General features: G+C 36.7%; 1 protein-coding gene across 1 annotated transcript; it reads right to left on the bottom strand.

Moving 5' to 3' along the window:
* Nucleotides 1–16,500: 16,500 nt before the first annotated feature.
* LOC142525147 (protein REVEILLE 6-like) lies at nt 16,501–20,476 on the bottom strand. The gene is made up of 8 exons (XM_075629323.1): nt 20,117–20,476; nt 19,466–19,523; nt 18,619–18,742; nt 18,355–18,522; nt 18,178–18,261; nt 17,548–17,657; nt 17,161–17,220; nt 16,501–16,915 (listed from the first exon to the last, which is right to left on the bottom strand). The coding sequence occupies exons 1-8, from the start codon at nt 20,332–20,334 to the stop codon at nt 16,817–16,819; spliced, it is 921 nt and encodes a 306-aa protein (XP_075485438.1). The 5' UTR covers nt 20,335–20,476; the 3' UTR covers nt 16,501–16,816.
* Between the last annotated feature and the right edge of the window lie 2,414 nt (nt 20,477–22,890).

Raw genomic sequence — 22,890 nt, 5'->3', positions numbered from 1 at the left:
GCCCAATTATCCCTTAAAAAAATCCCAAAAACCTTAAAATTTTAACATGCAATTTTCGAAAATTATAAAAGAAGACTTCTAGAGCTCCTTGGACACCATTCATCCTAAATTAACACCACACACACACACAATTTCAAGATTTTGAGGAGGAAAAAACAAGGAGTCCTCTTCGCTTGTTCGTCCTTCTTCGCACCCCACGCAAACGATCGTATATTTGGTCGTTCTAAAATGCAAAGGCAGTTTCTAAACTTCTTTGTCGCAAAGTTCAAATCATATTGTGCTTGTTTTAATTATTTTTGCATGAAAAATATTGAAACATGAACCGTTTAATGATAGAACAAATATTTTCAAAGTTTTGATGATTTTACGCTTGTTTGAAAAATGTTATGAATTCCAAAGACGCTCTTCCAATAGAATTTGTTTAAGGGCTAGGAAAAGAGTCGTTAAGGTACAACACGAGGGCTGGAGTCGAGCTTGGCCAGGAAAAAACGAACCTAGGGTTTCCTTGGGATACAAGCCTCGGCCATGGGGGAGTTCGAGCGAGGGGCTGCGTGTAAGGGCTGGGGCTGGTCGGGGCTAGCTCATTAGGGTCCGGTGCAGTAGAGGAAGGATCCCTAGGCAGGCTGGAGGGTGGCTGGGTAAGGAGGGAAGAGTCCACAAAAGCTAGGACTCCTCCCCATATACACGCACGGCTTGATTGTTAGCAAAGGCTCGCGGCTGGTCTAGGGGTCTAGGCTAGTCTAGTAGGGTTTACAGAGGATGGCTTGAGGTTAGGACTCGTCACTAGAAGAAAAATGCTAAAAGACAACGTGAAAAATTGATGTTGTAACCACTGTTGTTAAAAACCCGGCCAACAACAACGGATAAAAACTGTTGTCTTATGTAACAAAGACAACGGTTTTGAAACGCTTATAAAACGTTGTATTATATGAGCTACGACAATGCTTTTGCAACGCGTAAAAAAATTGTCTTTTTAGTTTACGACAACCGATTAACAACGGATAAAAAACGTTGTTGTTTTTAGTATATGACAACATTTAAGCAATATATAAAAACCGTTGTTGTAAATGAAAGACAAATTTTAATAATAGGTAAAAAAAACCGATGTCTTTGGCCTTGTTTACAAATTAGTTCGGCATCATTTTTTAACTGTGACGTTGTGCACCTGATTACCACTTAATAACCAAATGAGTAGGATTTATTAGCGTCAACAACAAAAACAAGTTAAAAAAATTTCCGTTTGGGCCTACAGAAATTTCGGCATAATCTCCCCGTAAATAAGACATTCCGAAAAAAAACAAACAACACAACTCTATACTCGAAAACAATGTTCATTGATTCAAATAGAAAACAAATCGCATGTAAAACCGACCAAGCTACTTAATTAAAACAAGTAAGAAATAATAACAAAACAATCAAAAATTTGTTAACAACTTCAATGTTCATTAATTAACATGCAAGATAACAGATAACACAAGAGTACAACAAACTCAACATTAATATAAAGGTTGGCGCATGGAGTTAGGAACAATTCTCAACCGGGCCACCAGCTCACCAACTCGGACACCAAACATGTAATGTATTGTAGGTTTATTTCATTAGTAGTTTTTCTCAAACAGGACGTCACCCCTATGAAAGAAATTTACATAGTGCATGGAATTATGATCAATTTCCAACTGAGGCATCATCCCCGGGAAAAGCTCACCAACTCCAACACTATAATGAAAAAACCTTCAATTACCATTGCACATCAAATCATATCAATCAAGATACAACAATTACTATAGTACCAAATAATATTAATAAATTAGAAATTTTAAAAATTTGCAGGCACTTTTCTGTCAAGAAACTCGTTCAATTCACGGTTAAATGTGCCATCAGGCCGCCTGAGCGTAGTATAGGAAATCTTGAAGCTCGAAATAAGGATCCATGTGTTAAGAAAAACTACCCTCTGCATAAAACACTAATCATCGATTAGTCAATCCATAAATTCCAACAAAAATATATAAGTCAAGATAACCATAAGTGAGAAAAATCAATTGATTAGACATAAAAGAAAAATTCTCAAATAAGATCTGTAAAGTCTGCACATTTTAAAATTCAACTGAACCATTTTTTTTAAAGTATAATGGCTGAAACCATGCCTGCATAAATACATAAAATTCAAAACATGCATTTTGTAAAATCAACTCACTGCTGAATAAAATAACTACAGTTAAAATTATGCAAATAGCAGCCAACCTAAGCAATTACCGTTTAAAAATACAATACATCAAGCATATAATGATTTGAATGATGAGAACAACGAGATTTTGGGCGTGCCTTAACGTTTATGTGCTCAAAAACCGAAAGATATGCGCGTAGGACTTGCACCGAAAAAACGGGGAACTTTCTTTAAAACCTATGGAGAATTCGAGACTTGCTGTTGAAAATTATAAGAGGCTGCTGTTGGGAGTGGGAGGGGACGGTTGCTAGTTTAGTTTAGGTTTAGGGTTTTCTTAATGGTGTTTCTTAATCAAGATTATATGCACTAATGGGCCCTTAATTAAACTTAAAATGGTTATAAATAATTTTGAGCCCATTAAGCATTAAAATAAACTCACAAAGTCCAATAACACTCTTGAAATATATTTCGTTTAGGTACGTTTTGAAAATATTGCCCGAACCCTCAAAAAGTCCTCTGAATCGTTAAATTTTACGTACCGGCTAAAAATATAACCCGACGGGTGAAAATACTCAATCAAGGCCCATTTTAGAAAAATTATACTTAAAAACACCTCATATTAAATAAATAAAATTAATTATTCAATAAAAATATTTTTTCTGAATATCCCCGGTCTCTGTTCCTCATTCGAGCGCGAAATGAAACTTAAACCCTAATGCATGAAACTTTAAATAACCATGAAATAACAACCATCCATGCAAAAATCATGCATTAAAGGCATTTAAAATAATTTAATTAAAATACAAAATAAATTTAATAACTTGCATGCATGTGTTTACGTGGACCTTCAAATTTTCGGGACGTTACAATCTTTCCCCCTTAAATTGAATTTCGTCCATGAAATTCTCTTATCCTCAATAAACAAACAGTTTAGACTCTTAATTCTAGAATCATAATAATCCACGCTTCAGCAGCGCTACTCTAATAAAATAAGTGTTAAGTTGTCCTTACGTCTACTCAACCCTAATTAAATTTCCTACCAAAATTCTCATTTGCAAAATCCCAACTTAAAACGGCCTATGAAGACTTAGTTATGTTCTACTATGACCTTAAATTTGACCTTTCTCGCAATTTCTCATACTAGAAGTGGAATTCCAAACTTATCGCACATCACTTTACTTATAAAATATCCATAATGCTCATCAACCTATTACATTATCATTTATGCAGTTCGACTTTAGAAACCTTAGCACCAATTTTTACTGATCAACTTCTATCCCCGGTAACACTTAAAAGTTAACCTTATCTCAACCCCATAATAATTCCTGGTATTGAATCTTTACCTTACAACACCAAACTAACGTAACTTAACTATTACAAGTACATCCTAAATATCAAATTGTTGCAACTCTAAAATTCGAGTAGTGTTAATCCATAAATCCCAAAATATACAAGATCGATCTTCTATCTAAATAATAAAATCAATCTAACATCAATTACTTGGTGAAACTATTTCTTTCCCAGTTACAATATAGATGAGGCCTAAGACCTTGGACTTTCATCATTGAAACGAATGTCGCATTCTTATGTATCCTTAATTTTTTATTGATACTAGCGTATAAAACTTAATAAGTAATCCCAGGGTAGCATTAGACTAACTCTAATAATTCAACTTCACTTGAAATCCATGGAATACTAGAATCCACACATCAAGATTTTAGGTTACTTATTCTATAAAAATCTTAATATTTGTTCGTTGGTAACTTATGTTGAGCCCAAATAATTTCTTTTGGTTTTTATTTCACCCATATTTTTCGTAGAACATCTATTTCATAAAATTCGAAATTCAATCTTACGCAACCCAAATAGTCTTAGTTACATGATTCCAACATATATATTTATTTATTCCCAAGTTTCTCAATGAAAAGAAAAATTCTCAAAATATGGTGTTTAACTCACTTCTTACTTGCTTCTATCAAGTAAACTAACAATCAATCATCCCCAACTTTCTAATAAAATTTAACCCTAACAAATGTATAGTTTTAACTCTTAAGATCAAGATTAAAACTTATGCTACATCAAACCTTAAGTCCCCAAAAATAAGTTAACTTAATGTCTAATCTTATATCTTAACTAATTAATCAACTTTACCTTAAATTGTCATCATTCTAAATTCTTAAATTTTCCACAATATTATTCCACTAACGCTTGGATTTTCAAGCCCAATATTGATTCATTCTACAATCCTCTTGATTATCATTTCTTATAACATTATAACTCAAATATTTCAAGGTTCTTAATATCACTTCAAGCATAAATCATCGAAATTCCTATCAATTAAACCATTCGATTCTCACTTACAGCTAAACTAGTCTCAAAATTTCTTAAAAATTGCAAAATTAATTCTTAATTTCCTCAAAAATTACCCAAATCTGTCCTTAATTTTGAAAATTCCATAATTACCCATAAGTTTTTGGCATTCTTAATTAGATTATATAGGTTTCTCGTAGCATAAGGTTCAATAACTTTAAGCTTATTAAACTCAAAATCAATTCTCGTTACCACTCTTACCTTTCCATCGAAACTTAAAATCCCAAATTTTCAATTTTCATCCTTCTAAAGGCCAACCCAGTTTTTGAATCATTATTCCTTATATGTAATTCTCAAGAAATTAACTCAATTAATATCCACGAATCATCAATATTTTCTTAGAAAATTTACATGTCCCAAAAGCATTCAGAATTTTCATGATTAACTTAAGACCCAAAAGAGTAGAACATTAGTACAAAAATCCACAAATCAATCTAGTCAAATTATTTTCAACCTTTCCTAATGCGTAATAACCGAATTCCTTAGACATGTCAAATTCCAACGTAACCAACATGCAATCCAATTTAGTTTTTAAAATATTTAATCTCCAAAAAATAAAAAACAACTAAACATGTACTGTAAAACATATATCATGTAAAGATGTAGGTGATAGCATTAAAACTTTAAAAACATTTAAAATCATATAAACTTACAGACTTGAGGCTTGAACTGAGCTGTAGAAGCTGACGGTGGCACAACACTATACAAGACCCTTGCTCTGATACTACCTGTAATACCTGATCATTTTAAAATTTTACTGAACATTTATTTTAAAGTGAAATGGCCGAAACCATGCCTAAATAAAAACATAAAATTCGAAACATGCATTTTGTAAAATCAACCCACTGTTGAAAAAAATAACTTCATTTAAAATTATGAAAAGAGCAAAAAACCTAAACAATTACCATTTAAAAACATAAGACGTCAAGCATATTATGATGTGAATGATGCGAAAAATGAGATTTTGGGCCTGCCTTAATGTTTATGTGCTCAAAAACCCGAAGATATGCGCTTAGGACTTGCACCGGAGAATCCGGCTAGGAACTTCTTGAAAACCTATGGAGAATTCGAGACTTGCTGCTGAAAATGAGAAGAGGCTGCTGTTGGGAGGGAGAGGGGATGGCTGCTAGGTTAGTTTAGGTTTAGGGTTTGCTTAATGGTGTTTTTAAATCAAGATTATATGCACTAATAGGCCCTTCATTAAACTTAAAATGGTTAAAAAGGATTTTGAGCCCATTAAGCATTAAAATAAACCCATCAAGTCCAATAACACTCTCGAAAAATATTTTGTTTATGTACGTTTTTGAAAATATTATTCGAACCCTCAAAAAGTCCTCTGAATCGTTAAATTTTGCGTACCGACTAAAAATATAACCCGGCAGGTGAAAATACCCAACTAAAGCCCATTTGCAAAATTGTACTTAAAAAACACCTCATATTAAATAATTAAAAATAATTATTCAATAAAAATATTTTTCCTGAATATCCCCGCTCTCCGTTCCTCGTTTGAGCGCGAAATTCAACTTAAACCCTAATGCATGGAACTTTTAAATAACCATGAAATAACACTCATCCATGCAATAATCATGAATTAAAGGCATTTAAAATAATTTAATAACATGCATGCATGTGGTTTATGTGGACCTTCAAATTTTCGGGACTTTACAATCTATACGCCTTAAATTGAATTTCGTCCCCGAAATTCGCTTATTTTCGATAAACAAACAGTTTAGACTCTTAATTCTAATATCCCAATAATTCACGCTTCCGCTGCGCTACTCTAATAAAATAAGTGTTAAGCTATCCTTACGTCTACTCAACCCTAATTAAATTTTCTACCAAAATTCTCATTTGCGAATCCCAACTTAAAACGGCCTATGATGACTTAGTTCAGTTCTATATGACCTTGATTTTGATATTTCTCGCAATTCCTCATACTAAAATTGGATGTCACTAAACTTTCATCCTTCAAAACGTCTCTTCATAATCATCACTTAATAAAATCTTGCATATACGTAAATTTTCCTTAAAATCAAGCATGCAACGTATTTTCATAATTTCATAAAAATCATGCTCGTGATACATAAACATTTAAATATAACATGTCAAATTGTGCTTAGAGCGCTGTGAAGACAAAAAACTCCACCCGTGTGCAAAATTACCATTTTGTCCCTTGAAACCTAAATGACCATTTTACCCCTGGACCTAATAATTTCGACCTAAAGCCAACCGAACTCCTTAAAACACCTAAAAAATAATAATAAATGTTCCTTAGACGTAAACTCGAGCTCGTTACAAAACTTATGCGATTCATTTTAAAACTTGGTCCGGGGTCCCCGTTTTGACTCGAATCGACCCAAAACATAACAAATTTTTTTCCAAATTAAACTGTGAGTTAATAATACATAACCACGCCCCCTAAGAACCCAATTCAGACCACTAAGAACCCTTTAAATCCACCTGGCCCTTACTGAATTTTTCTGCACTATGGGCGACAGAACCCTAATGCACCATGGTTCGAATGTTTCGACCCTAGCTCGACTCTAGGCTGGACCAGCCCTAAACTAGACCATGCTAGGACCATGACCGGCCCATGGACCCCTTCCTGGACTGACCTAACCACGCCCTTAGCCCAAGCTCGCGGACGTGCGCAATCATCCATCCTACCCTCCCTTCGAACCACCCCAGAACAAACCTAGCACTATGCCCTTAGAAAATCTTATGGACCACGTTCAGTCACTCAAAGCCCTCTCCAAAGGGTTGGATTCTTGGTTGAGATCAAGCCATGCACAACGACATAACCCAAGTCCTTCAATCTTGCCAAAATCGAGCCAACCTACACCAAGTATCGATCGGCCCTCAACGTTTTCGATGCCTAGCCAACTCCAGCCCTTTGACATCATAAACCTCAACGTGAGCAGTCCTTTGAACCCCTTCGACAGTCCCCTTGCAAAAGGATCACAAAAATACGTGAATTACATGCGAAGATGCGCAAAATCATGACAACCGATGCATAATAAACGTTTAACATGCAAAGTTCACGCATTCGTCATACACGACATACACATATCAGTATATATACAATGTGAATGATGAAAAAAGGGATACATGGAGTGCCTTTGCATTTAAACGCTCTAAAACGTAGATATCTACATGTGGGACAAACACCAGAGAGACGTAGAAGGAGTTTTCTTAAAAACTTGAGAGAAAATCAAGGTGGCTAAAGATGGAACTCTCGAAAATGCTGTTGTAGCTGAGGGGAGGGGCATACGTGAGTGAGGAGTGTAGGGTTAGGGTTTAGTTGGAAGGTTTTTAATTAAAAAGGTTAGTGTATAATGGACCCTAATTAAATTAAATAAGTTACAAAGGATTTTAGGCACATTATGCAATTAAATTTACTCTTCAAGCCCAAAAACACTCCAGAAAAATATTTCGTTTAGGTACGTTTTTGAAAATATTGCCCGAGCCCTTGAAAAAGTACCCTGATTCGCTAAATTTTGCGTACCGGTTAAAAATATGACTCAGCGAGTAAAGATACCCACCAAAGCCCAATTTCAAAATATCCATTAAAAACACCTCATATTATTAGGGTTTTAAGTTGCATTTCGCGTTCGAACGAGTATTTTTCCATTTAATTGTTTAATAAAAATATTTTTCCATGATTATCCCCAATCTCCGTTACTCGTTTGAGCGCGAAATGCAACTTAAAACCCTAATGCATGAAACTTTTAAAAAATAATGAAATAAACTCTAACCTTGCAATAATCATGCATTAAATGCATAAAAATCCTTAAAAACATATTTTAAATAAAGCTCTAGATTGCATCCATTCAGGTTACGTAGTTCGAATTTCCTAGACCTTACACGTTTCAAAACTTATACGATTCGTTATAAAACTTGGATCGGAGTACCGGTTTTTACCCGAATCAACCCGAAACCAAGCAAAAATTTTCTCGACTTAAACCATGACTTGAACCTACTCGACCAACCCTTAAACCACTCGTTCCAGACCCCTTAGGACCTACGAACCACGCTTGAAAGTTGCTGGAAATTTCCAGCACAAATACCCCGAAATCCTAGCTTTACCCTATCCGCGATTTCTCGACTCCAACCCAAACCGACAAGGACCAGCTCTGAGCCAAAACTTCCTAGACCACCCTTGGTCACTCTTGGACCTACATGACCCAAGTTTACAGCCCCATGCATTCTGCAAGACACGAAATCCTGAGAGCTACCAAAGAAGACTCCACCCATGGCCAACCTACTCTCAACTCGGTCGATCGGCTTCATGGCCGGGTCCAGTAGCGTTCGAGCCATTTTATGCCTCGTATCAGACCCACCAAGATCTAGTCTATGACTGGTATCGGCCCTTGCATCGCTGGCTTAGTCACATCAGCCGATAATCACTAAACCGAGTCATACACCCAAGGAAAACGTTCGGCCCTCTCAATACATCGCACCCTAACCGACTCTAGCACTTAGGTCCCTTAATTCTTTACATTTTCGGCCCTCTAGCAACACAAAACGGAAAACCCCTTGCACAAAGTCAAGAAAACATGAGTTATACAAAAGATATAAGCATGTAGATGTCAAAACCCTTATCAGAATGTTACTACATGGCTTGTCGAATAATTCTCATGAAAACACATACACAACCACATTATATAGCGTGAATGGTAAGAAAAAGATGTACAAGTAGTGCATTAGCCTTTATGTGCTCAAAAACATGAATATTCTTGCGTAGAACGCGCACCGGAGAGGCGGGGGAAGATTTATTTTTGAAAGATTTGATAGGAAAACGAGTGGCTGCTGAAGAAAGCTATTGAAATGCTGGTGCTGCTGAAGGGGAGGGGCGGCCATGTGATAGGTTTAGGGTTAGGATTTGATAGGGTAGAGTTTAAGTAGAAGCTTATGCACTAACTGGCCTATAATAATAATTTAGGGAGTTTAAAAAGGTTTTAGGCCCATTATGCCATAAAATAAACCCCTCAAGCCCAAAAAACCTCAGGAAAAGTACTTCGTTTAGGTACGTTTTTGAAAATATTGCTCGAACCCTCATAAAGTCCTCTAAATCGTTAAAATTTGCGTACCGGTAAAAATGGCAATATATCTTCCAGTCGTCCTCGGAAACCCTGTCACGAAATCTGTGGTAATGTTCTACCATTTACACTCAGGAATAGGGAGTGGTCTCAGCTTCCTTTCAGGTTTTTGATGCTCTATCATAACCTGTTGACATGTCAAACACTCGGAAATGAAACGCAGAATATCCCGCTTCATGCCCGGCCACCAATAAAGAGACTGAAGATCCTTATACATCTTTGTACTCCCTAGATGGATGGTGTACGGGGTGTTGTGGGCCTCGCTCAAAATATCTGCTCTCAGAGAGTCACTACTAGGAAGCCACAATCGGTCGCGATATCTAAGTATGTCGTCCACAAGTGTATACAACCTCTGGCCCTTAGCCTCATCCCTCTAGCTCCACTTCTGTAACCGCTCCTCACCAGTCTGCCCTGCTCGGATCTTGTCCCTCAGTGATGGCTGTACAGTCAGTGTAGTAAGACTAGGGGCATGGCCCTTGGCGTAGACAGAAAGCTCAAACCCCTGAATATTTGCCTGCAGCGGTCATTGTACTGACAACTGAACAATCACTGCACTATTCCTACTCAGGGCATCCGAAACTACATTAACCTTATGCGGATGATAGCTAATGTCACAGTCATAATCCTTCACTAGCTCTAGCCACCTCCACTATCTCATGTTCAGTTCCTTCTGCGTGAAGAAGTACTTCAGGCTCTTGTGATCAGTGAAAATCCTGCACTTATCCCCATACAAATAATGCCACCAAATCTTTCGGGCGAAAACCATTGCTGCTAGCTCAAGGTCATGAGTCGGATAGTTCATCTCATGGACCTTCAGCTGTCTGGACGCATAGGCAATAACTATGTCATGCTGCAATCAAACCGCGCCAAAACCGAGTTTCGAAGCATCTATATAAACCAAAAACGTTCCTTGCCCTGTTGGCATAGCTAGAGCTAGTGATGTGGTCTACGCCTGCTTCAGCTCGTCAAAACACTCCTGGCTCTCGGGTCCCCAAACAAACTTCACGTTTTTCTTTGTCAAGACAGTTAATGGCACCGCGATGGAAGAAAAACCCTATATGAACTTTCGATAATACCTTGCTAGACCCAAGAGACTACGGATCTCTGTAACACTCCTAGGCAATGGCCAATCTCTGACTGCCTCAACCTTGCTGGAATCAACCTCCACTCCATGTGGCCCAAGAATGCCACTCTATCTAGCCAGAACTCGCACTTACTGAACTTGGCATACAGCCTTCTGTCCTGTAAAGTCTGCAGTACGGTCCTCAGATGCTGATTGTGCTCCTCTCAGCTCTTCGAATAGATCATGATGTCATCTATGAAAACTATGACGAACTGATCCAAATACGGCTGGAACACGCGATTCATGAGATCCATGAAGATCACTGTCACGTTCGTCAATTCGAAGGACATCACCATAAACTCATAGTGCCCATAACGCATCCTGAATGCCGTCTTATGCACGTCAAACCCTCTTACCTTCAGTTGGTGGTATCCTGATCGGAGATCCATCTTCGAGAATACTAATGTTTCTTGGAGCTGATCAAATATATCATCGATCCTGGGCAATGGATATTTGTTCTTGACCGTGACTTTGTTTAGTTCTCTGTAATCAATGCAGAGCCGCATGCAGAGCCGCATGCTGCAATATTTCTTCTTAAAAAATAGTACCGGTGCGTCCCATGGAGAAAAGCTAGGAGAATGAAACCCTTATCTAGCAAGTCATGTGTCTGATCCTTCAGTTCCTTCATCTCTGTAAGTGCTAGATGATAGAGTGTCTTAGATATCGGCACGTACCTGGCATAAGCTCGATGGAAAAGTCCACATCTCTGTCTTGTGGAATGCCTGAAACATCGTTTGGGAAAACACTGGGGAAGTCCCTGACCACTTCACCCTCCTCTAGCCTCTGACTGACTGGCTCTGTCATTGTCACAATACTGGTCAAAAATGCCTGGCAGCCTCTCATCATGAGCTTCCTCGCACAGATGCAAGAAATAATGTGAGGTATCTACTGATGTCTGGCTGCCTCAAATATAAATGTCTTATCGTTGGGTGGTCGGACAAATACCACCTCCGCCGAAAATCTATGATAGCTTCGTTCGAAGAGCCACTCCATACCCAAAATGATGTCGAACTCCGGCAATAGTAGCACAATCAGGTCTGCTAGCACCGCATTTTTATGTAACCGAAGCTCCAATCTCTTCAATATCTACGATGTAAACATCTGATCTCCGGAGGGAATCGATACTCTGAATCCCAAATCCATAGCCTCTGGCATGATTAGTCGCTTGACGAAATATTCGGATATAAACGAATGTGTAGCTCCTGAGTCTAGCAATGCATAGGTGGATACACCTGAAATATATGTCATTCCTGTGACAAAGCAAACCATCAAATCTGATCGTGTTGAAACTTAAAAAAGTTTCTACCGTCAATTATCCCAAAATTCTCGAAAAATTATTGATTTACTTCTAGCACCCAATAAAAATTTTCGAATTTAGCGCAATTAAACTTTAAAATTCTCAAAAATTACGAATTTAATCCCAAAAATTCAAAAATTTCGAAAACAACCCTTAAAATTTAGATTTTTGCAATTAGGTTTCCATACTTTCAATTATTGCAATAAGGTCCTTAAAACCCTTAATCAATTCAATTCAATCCTTAATTAAAACTATTTAGAACATGTAACCTAATTTATTCTAGGTTCTCAATCCCAAAATAATTCTTACAACAAACATATAATCCATGATCAAGGCGGTAAATTAAAAAATTCTTAAACATAAATGTTACCGGTGATCAATGTAGAGTCAAGCTCCGCCTCTGCCTCCTCGTGCATCACATACACCCTGTCGGTAGTAGGACCCTTGTTCTTAGGGCAATCTGCCGCCTTGTGACCCTCCTGCTCGCATATGAAACACTTGAAGGTCCCCCACATACATTTGCCGAAGTGGAACCGACTACACTGCTTACACAGTTGTCTGTCCTCTGGCTTAGGAGCCCCTGGTTCCTGTTGTGGTCTCTGCTGTCCATACCTCTTAAACTGTCCGTAGGGCTTCTGCTGCCCCTGCGGCCTCAGCAACCCTGTAAACTGCTCTTTCTGCAGCAGCGAACTAGACTCGGCCTGATGTCTCTTCCGCTGCATCTCCACCCCAATGTCCCTCAAGGCTTGCTCCGCCTGAAAATCACAAGTGGTGGCCGAATCATAGCTCGCCGGTCTCATCAACATAACATCCTGGCGCAAAGTGGGTCTCAGACCATCCATGAAATGCTTCAGCTTCTGAGCGGCATCTCTCGCAATAAGGGGAACAAAATGACAGCCCCTCTCGAACTTCCTGATAAATTTTACCACAGACGAGTCCCCCTGTCGTATACTCATGAACTCCCTCGTCAGGCGACCCCTGACATCAGCTGGAAAATATTTGTTGAAGAAGATCTCTTTGAACTGGCACTAAGTAAGCGTAGCCAAGTCCACCACGTGAGTGGCTCCCTCCCACCATAGTGATGCGTCATCCTTCAACATGTACATGGCGCACCTGACCCGGTCGCCATCCCTCATCTGCAGATACTGAAAATGGAACTCCAAAGATCGAATCCAACCCTCCGCCACGAAAGGGTCAGTGGTCCCCCCAAACTCCTTCGACTTTAGCCGTCTAAACTACTCATAGATGTCCGTCTGAGGTCTCGGAGCCTACTGCGCATGTTCCATAAGTCTAGCAATACTCTCTAGTACACGGGTAGTTGCGTCCCCTGGCGGTGGCGGTGGTGATGGGAGGCCTCTATCGCCTCTAGTAGTAACATCCTGTCGGTCAGTGCTAGGGGCGCGTCTGGGGGGCATGATATCTGAATACAATCCAAATTCTAAACGTAGTTCATCATGTAATTTGATCTAGTTTTCAAAATATTTAATCCTTAAATCATGGAAGCAGCTAAAAATATACTATAAATCGCTGCAAAACATGTATCAGGTAATCATGCAGGGGATAGCATTAAAACATTTAACTTACAAACTTGAGGCTTGAAGACTGAGCTGCACAAGTTGGTGGTGGCACAACCCTACACAGGACCCTTGATTTGATGCCAACAGAGACTTCTGCTACTTCAAATACTACTAGAATTTTTTTTAAATACTCATTTTCGAAAATTATACATCTTTAAACTTGCAGGCGATAAAAGCTGAAAATTTCATATTTTAAAAATAAAAATATTCAGCTATCAGTAAAAACATCGCAGTTAAAAATAGGCAAATCATCAACCATAATCTTACGTTTTAAAATAATGCAAATACAACACATATGAAAATCCTATCAAGAATCAACATAATAAAAAGACCTAGTAATAAAATATCCAAAAATCACTCCATCTCAAAAACATGATGTGCAGAAATTATGGTTCTCGGGTTCGCGTGCGCACAACCAAGTCTGTTACTTAGTCTTCGGCACTTCCAATCTCCTGATCAATAGGCTCACCTGCATCATTCACACCTAGTGACTCTAAAAGCTCAACACACCTGTAACATTATAGCAAGTACATATACATAGCAGGCAACAGTGAAAAGTACCTTAATAAAAAATACATTTCATGAGCTTTAAATCGTAAACGTGAACATAATAAAGCATACGTGTCGAAGCATCTCTAAACATATCATCATATACATGTTCGTTTCTTTTAATTGAGTTTCGTTCATTAGTTGTGACTTTTGTATCAGCTTTATCGTATCAGCTCTATTCGATGGATCCATCTACATATAACCGTGGTACCCGGCCTCGGGAACATCGATTAGAGTATTACCCATCTACTGAGTCTTGGCATTAAGGCTCATCGTATACATATACATATTAGTCACAACCAACTCACTTCTTTCAAAATGTCATCATTTTTATCACTTATAAAAATCATGTATATACGTAATTTTCCTTAAAATCAAGCATGCAACTTATTTTTCATAATTTCATAAAAGTCATATTCAAGATAACATAAAAATTTAAAACATGTCAAAATCGTGTTTAGGGCGCTGCCAGGACTGCTAACTCGACCTAGGTGCAAAATGATCATCTTGCCCCTGAAAACCCTAACTGACCATTTTACCCCTGGACCTCAAAATTTTGACCCGACTCTTACCAAACTCCTCAAAACACCTCAATACATATTAATAAGCATTTCTTAGACGTAGACTTGAGCCCGTTTCAAAACTTATACGATTCATTTTAAAACTTGGACTGGGGTCTCGGTTTTAACCCGAATCAACCCGAACCTAACCAAATTTTCCCAACTTAAACCATGACTTGAACCTACTCGACCAGCCCCTAAACCACTCGTTCCATACCCCTTAGGACCTACGAACCACGCTTGAAAGTTGGTGGAAATTTCCAGCACATCTACCACGAAATCCTAGCTTTACCCTAGACGCGATTTCTCAACTCTAGGCCAAACCAACAAGGACCGAGCCAACCCTTCCTAGACCACCCTTGGACCCTCCTGGACCTACATGACCCAAGTTTACAGCCCCATGCATGCTGCAAGTCGCAAACGCCTGAGAGCTACCAAAGAAGACTCCACCCGCGGCCAACCTACTCTCAACTCGATCGATCGGCTTCGTGGTCAGGTCCAGCAGCGTTCGAGCCATCCTAGGCCATGTCTCAGACCCACAGGGGTCTGGTCCAGGACTTGGATCGGCCCTTGCACTGTCGGCTCAGTCACCTCAGCCGATCATCCCTCAACCGAGCCATACACCTAAGTAAAAGTTCGGCCCTCTCAATACCTTGCACCCTAACCGACTCCAGCACTTAGGTCCCTTAATCTTTGGCGTGTTCAGCCCTCTAGCAACACAAAATGGCAGCCCCCTTGCACAAAGTCAAGAAAACGTGAGTTATGCAAAAGATATAAGCATGTACATGTCAAAATCCTTATCAAAACGTTACTACATGGCTAGTCGAATAATTCTCATGCAAACACACCCACAACCGCATGTATATAGAGTGAATGATGAGAAAAATAGGTACAAGACGTGTCTTAGCATTTATGTGCTCAAAAACTTGAAAATTCTTGCGTAGAATGCGTACCGGAGAGGTGGGGAAGATTTTCTTTGAAAGCTTTGAGAGGAAATCGAGTGGCTGCTGAAGAAAGCTACTGAAATGCTATTGCTTAGGTTTTGGGTTAAGGTTTGATAGGGTAGAGTTTAAGTAGAAGCTTATGCACTAATGGGCCTATAATAATAATTTAGTGAGTTTAAAAAGTTTTAGGCTCATTGTGCCAAAAATAAACTCGTCAAGCCCAAAAACCCTCTCGAAAATTTTTTCGTTTAAGTACGTTTTTGAAAATATTGCACGAACCATCAAAAAGTTCTCCGAATCGTTAAAATTTGCGTATCGGTAAAAATATAACTCGACGAGTAAAATACCCAACCAAAACCCATTTTCAAAAATCATAATTAAATACACCATATATTAAATAATTATTTTAAATATTTAATAAAAAAAATTTTCCTGATTATCTCGGTCTCTTATACTCTTTCGAGCGCGAAACGCAATTTAAAACCCTAATGCATGAAACTTTAAAATAAATAATTATTTAATAAAAAAAATTTTCCTGATTATCTCGGTCTCTTATACTCTTTCGTGCGCGAAACGCAATTTAAAACCCTAATGCATGAAACTTTAAAATAACCAAAAAATATACGAATTTCCTATATTTTAAAAAAAACCGCTAAAGGTGCACTTTACCATGAAATCCACCGATGAGGTGCATTAACAATTATTTCTCAGTTGCCTTCAGGTCATAAAATCGAACCCCAGGGATGGCGACGTAGCATGTCGCCTATTTTCTTGAAACCTGCCTGTTGGTACAATCAAACTAATTTGAACACATCGATTTAACTACAATACCAAGGCAAAATTTGTATTTATAGACAAAAATAATGTACACGTACGTTACAATATGTACATATACATTAAATACAGAGCAAAGAAACAAAACTTGTGATGAGAAACAATACAAACAAATACATAATACTGAAAACTTTTCTACGGAGTGGGGGATCTCCAAAAGTTTGCCCCTATTCTGACATCAAAGAGAGTTGACATCCAACTGAGATGAATGCACACCATTCACGTACTGATGGATTCATGGTGCACCTCACTCCTAAAATGGCCAAAGGGGAATACACGTACACAAATGCCATCATAAATTAGGTTGCATCCTCGGATTCACTACCAAGGATGTGATAAATTACATCATAAGCACTATCTTTCTCAGCGTCGATCTCGTACGATGAAAGTAACCTTCTCTGCAATAGTCAAGTGATATGGTAAGTAAAAAAATTCACCAGCTCATTATACCATAATCCGCACCTTCATGGAAAGATGGAGATGAATTCATGCCAAAAATGGCATGTACATCTTACCACTTGAAGATTAATTTATAATAGAAACCAAAAGAAGACAATATAAATAGTAGAGGTGGAAGGAGAGACTGGATGATAAACTAGTGCTGAACCAAATGCTACAGTTCTCGTAACAAATTAGCACTCACATGATTCTCGAAATCAGGACTGGCCAGATTGATGGATAGATTTCTCATCAACAATAACACCTGTTCGAGATTCCAAAAGATTGTAAGAGGCCAAGGCATTCACAAAAAAATTAGAGCATTGATTTTGGAAGATTTGACAAAGATGATAGTATTCTCTATGGTGGGGAGGGGGGGAGGATGATTGAGGGAAATGAGTTGAAGAGACATGTTATCGTAAAGAAGATGAACATCAAAAATTCAATTTTCTGTTCCCGGTTCATTTAATGTGTCACTCATGACTTCTTTTTAACATTTTATATGATATGCAGATGGATGGTATATCGATATGGATTTTTCATATTCACTTATCAAAACAGTAACTTTAATTATGTAAAAATGAAGCCATACTGTTTCAATATCAATTGGGTCCAATTTCTTCAATTTCTGCAATTGGTCCGTCGCATTTGGATCAAAGACACTTCCTATAAAGCTGTAAACTTGAGCGAAATCAGGAAGAACTGCATAAGACAGAAATAAAGGGTAATAAGAAACTGAAGGCATCAGTTTAAAGATGGTATCGGTACCACTAGGTCAATGGATCCCATATAAGCAATAAGTTATTAATTATATTCAGACATGCAAGATGTGTTAATGAAAAGCTTAGACCCGTTATATTAAAAGAGAACAAGTTCAAAGGAAATGCAGAATGTATGACACAGACAAAGGTGAGGAATAACATAAGAAACAGAGGATAATCACTACCACAGAAAGCAATCCATCTATAAAGGAATTACTAAACTCAAAAGGAACAAGTACTTTGGCATCTAGGAAAATACAATGACTAACTTAGACATCAGGCAGCAAGAATTTCAGAGTAATAAACACCACCAACTGAAATAAGCAAATGAATTTCACAAGATATTCAAGAATTAACCAAGATAGAATCAGTCGATTTATAATGAAACAAACACCCAATATAACATAGGCATCAATCACCATTCATTTGCAGTTCTATATCAATATTTTCTGTCTTCTCACCTGTTGGCCTTGTACGTGGAGTGCTCTCATTACTGCTGCAATAGTAATTACTGGGTAGTGACTGGGCTGCAAATTTTACATCATCTGCAACACAACAAGTATTTGAACCTCTCTATCAATACTGAAGCCCTAAAGCAATAGAAAAACCTTTTAGATAAGCAACAAAAAGTAATGGACCTCTGCTTGCAGGTGACAAATTAGTAGCGTGCGCAGAATTGTCTGTCCAGTTATGATTGAGCACCGCAGCATCAGGGTGCTTGAACAATGATGAAGAATCAGGCCTCCTTCCAAATCCAGGATCAGGAACTGCAGGGGATGCTTGGAAAGCTGATACTGCTTGTGTGACTGCCGGAGCAAAAAACATATCAAGTCAATTTTTAAGCTATGATATCTTCCAGCTTCAGGCATGCCACAATTCACAGTTGAACAGAAAAATCATACCAGTTTTAGATGCTTTTTGCGGATAGGGATGAGCAGCTTTCCTTTTTGGCCGAGGTGGAGGCAAATGTTCATTTGTTCCACTCTTTTGAACTTTCAGAAAATATTTCTGCGCATGGCTACGAATCTACAAAAGTGTAAACCCTGTTTTGTTTTAAATTCCACTGTAGCAAAATATTACTATTAGGCATAACTATGTTTAAAAAAATTGTTCGATGACCAACACATATATCTTGGACTCATTATGCCAATGATATGAAAAACCAGAGTCAGTACAAATTATAAAACTAAAATAATTTCGGCTCAGAAAAAAAAAATTAATTCGTCTATTAAACCTAGCAAGAATGAACTTGCATAAAAACCAAAACTTTTCTCAACCTTCAAACAAGAAAGGAAATAAGCGTCTGTTGCACTCCTCAGATAATTTGTCAATGGAATGTGGATGAACAGAGCAAAGAAGCCACTAAACTGCAAATTGAGTATTGAAGTATAAAAAGATATAACCCACAGTTATCCTCTGTACAGGTGTTCTCTCCACCTTACCCTAGCTAAGCTAGTAAAAACTCAAGTAAACAGGTTAAAAGAATGCCACCAATGAGCTACAACTCCCACATTATATTCCCTTTCCCTCACACATCTAGATTCTTCCATGGGCTTGAGACTCTTGAGCCTATGTCCAATATATGAGAGTTCGTCCTTAAAGAGACCGCAAAAGCGTCTTTTACACCAAAAACTTCTGAAAAATAGACCAGGAGGAATATAGAAGCAACGGGGGAAATAATGCACTGGTAATTAGAAAAATCAAGTGGAGCTGTGGCATATCTAGGCTAGCCTGGAGATAGAAATTAACCTGAATGACAGTCTTTGATCCCACAAATGCTTCAATCTTCTTCCAATCACGATCAAAACTGTTATCACCAAAAACAAATATAATCCGGAAATTGCACCAAAACGGACCGAACTAAAGTCTAAAAGTATGAAACAGTTACGGTAGACAATGACAATGTAGTGAAGCAACTATCATCCTTAAATATAAGGGCATATAATCCCATAATTATGTTTCATTACATTTAATCAGGAAACCGGAAATGCCCGCAAGTCTATAATTCTAATTCGAAGATATTGAGCAAATCAAGAGATGGGTGAACTTTCCGACGAAAGAAAAATAATTGGTTAGCTGAGAAACTACTTCATTTGAACTCACTTCATCTCTAAAATGTTGCACCGTAATTAAAACCACAAGCAATAAAAGAATGAAATTTCACAAAACTGATAAGATTCTGAAATCAAAGTTCCCAATTCAGGTGAATCCAATTCACATCCACAGCATACAACTCATAAACACTAATGCACCCTGCACAAACCGCAACCTATAATCCTAACAACGAGACCGCATCCCTCGCCTAACACCAAACACACACAAAAAAAACCCTAATTTCATCTTCAAACACAAAATGGCGAAACTTTGATGTGAAAACGGAGTTTGAACCTTCAAACTTACAGGTGTAGTGCCTCGAGAAACTTGTCGTGCTCCGGCTCCGTCCAGCTCTCGCGCGACTTGGTGATGGTGTAGGGCTTTCGGATCTTCTTATTCGGGTCGTCTGGGGAACAAATGGCATTGGAGACAGCGGGAGAAGAAAAAGAGCCGAGATTCGGCAAGGCCATCACCGCCGGATACAAGTCGAAGCAATCTGGTGGGTTTGTGCTCAGCGATGACATGCGCCGGATTTATGTCAAGCTGAGATTAAACAGCTGTCCGGCCGTTAGTAATTGTGGAAGCATGTTTTTGTCGACTTGAATGAATGGCTTACACGAATTTACTATTCCATCCCTTCTTAAATCATGCTTCTTCTCTCCTGTAATTTTGGTTCATAAATATTACAGATAAGATATTAGTTGATTGGAACTTTCACTAAAATCTTTTGTGAAATCCAAATTTTTGTTGTAGTCCCTACAAGAATAAAATTAGGTTTCTTTGTTCTTGCTCTCTCTCAGCCCAAAAATAATTAAATACTCTTACTTGTCCACTAACTTCTTGTTCTTCAATTTTTATGCTTTAAATTATAAGCTACAAACAATTAGTTTTCCTATTTTTACACATACATTAAAAAATTCTGTATTTTACATTAGTTTTTTTAAAAATTCGATAAATTTGTGAAAAATCCTTCCATCAATCTTTGAATCAAGATTCAATATCTAACCACAATTTTTTAAGGATCAGTACCTGACAGTTCTATAATTTTAGTTTTAACTCCCTACAAGTTACATTTTTGTCTTTTTATTATTTAAATAAATCTATAATTTTATCCAAAAAAATACACTGTCTTTTCCATATAAAATATTTTTTTTAAAAAAATATGGTTTCTCAATTATTAGAGATTAAGAGTAAATACTTATTTTGACATACAAAGTACCTGTTTTGGTATTTCATATACTTGATTTGTGATATTTTGAATACTACAAATGTATAAGAAAATACTGGATATCCCAGCGATCACTATAAATTCAGTCATTGTTCGTCTTTTTTTAATACCTGAAAAAATATAAGAGAACACTTTTATGTTTACATGATTTATTACTAAATATTTTATCGTTAAATTTAAAAAATAATACCTAAATACGTCTTTAATTTAAGATTCAGTACCTAGGTAAATTTTTTTACAAATCAATATATAACAACAGTACAAACTTAGTTTTAACTTCATAAAAAGACAAATTTACAATTTTGCCTTTTATTACTTAAATAAATATATAATTTTCTCCACCAAAATAATTGTGTCTTATCCATCTACTAAATTAGTATATATTATGAGATTTCAGATATTTGATTTCGCTCTTTAAATACTCTAAATGTGTAAAAAAATACTATATTTTAGAACAATCACCATAAATTGAGCCATTTTTGATCTTTTCATGAAAATAGATTGGGATGACTTATTCATGTCATTTTATTTTTGAAAAAACATAGTTCATCACTCATCATGAAATAAGATTAAGTTCTTATTTTGACCTATAAAAGTATCAATTTTGGAGTTCCAAATGTTTGATTTGACTCTTTAAATACTCCAAATGTGTAAAAAAATATTGGATCTTGAGCGATGATCACCATAAATTCAGCTACTATTGGTCTTTTAATTGAAAATGCATTAAGATGATTTATTTATGTCGTCTAACTTTTGAGAAAACACAATTTCTCACTCATCATAAAATAACAAAAAATACTTATTTTAACCGATAACATAACTGTTTTGGGGTTCCAGATCTTTGATTTGACTATTTGAATACTCAAGTGTAAAAAAAATACTTGAGTTTCAATTAATTTTAAATGACTTTTGATAATGTCATTTATGAAGTTAAAATGTGATTCCTAAATTAGTACAAAGAGTATCTATTTCGAGCCAACAAATACTTGATTTTACTCTCTAAATACTCATATCCAATTATTTAGGGATGTCATAATATAGTTTGAAGTTAATATTGAGTGGCATTGATGATGACATTCATGAAGTAAAAATGTGATACCGAAATTAATACAAATAAGACATAATTTGTGTCCACAATACTTGATTTTATCTTTTAAATACTCAAATTCGATTATTTGAGGATGTCAAAATATATAGTTTGAAGTTAATATTGAAAGAAATTTGATGATGAGATTTGTGAATTAAAAATATGATACCTAAATTGGTACAAACAATACCTAATTTGATCACACATATACTTGATTTTACCCTTTTAAAACTCAATTTTGATTATTTTTTATGTCAAAAATATAAATTCAAATAATATTGAGTGAATTTTGATGGAGTCATTTGTGAAGTTAAAATGTGATACCTAAATTGGTATAAAAAAAGTAACTATTTCGAGTCTAAAAATATTTTATTTTACTCCCTAAATACTCATATCAATTCTTACGCATTTAGATTATTCAAATAGTCAAATCAAGCATCTAGAACTCTAAAATAGGTACTTTGTATGTCAAAATAAATACTTAATCTTATTTCGTAATGAATGATGAACTATGTTTTTTTTAAAATAAAATGACATGAATAAGTCATCCTAATACATTTTTCATGAAAAGTCCAATAATGACTGAATTTGTGGTGATTGCTCGAAATATAGTGTTTTCTTATATATTTGGAATATTCAAAGAAGGAAATCAAGTATTTTAAATCTTATAATAGGTAATGATAAGATCGGTCAATGCAATTGGAGTGTTTAGAGGGGTTTTCAATAAACACTCTAGATTTTTACAATATTTTGAGTATGAATCAG

Source organism: Primulina tabacum, chromosome 14, assembly GCF_025594145.1.
Source record: "Primulina tabacum isolate GXHZ01 chromosome 14, ASM2559414v2, whole genome shotgun sequence".
Classification (NCBI taxonomy): domain Eukaryota; kingdom Viridiplantae; phylum Streptophyta; class Magnoliopsida; order Lamiales; family Gesneriaceae; genus Primulina; species Primulina tabacum.
The sequence above is the reverse complement of the archived record's forward strand: the minus strand, read 5'-3'. Positions and strand labels throughout refer to the sequence as shown.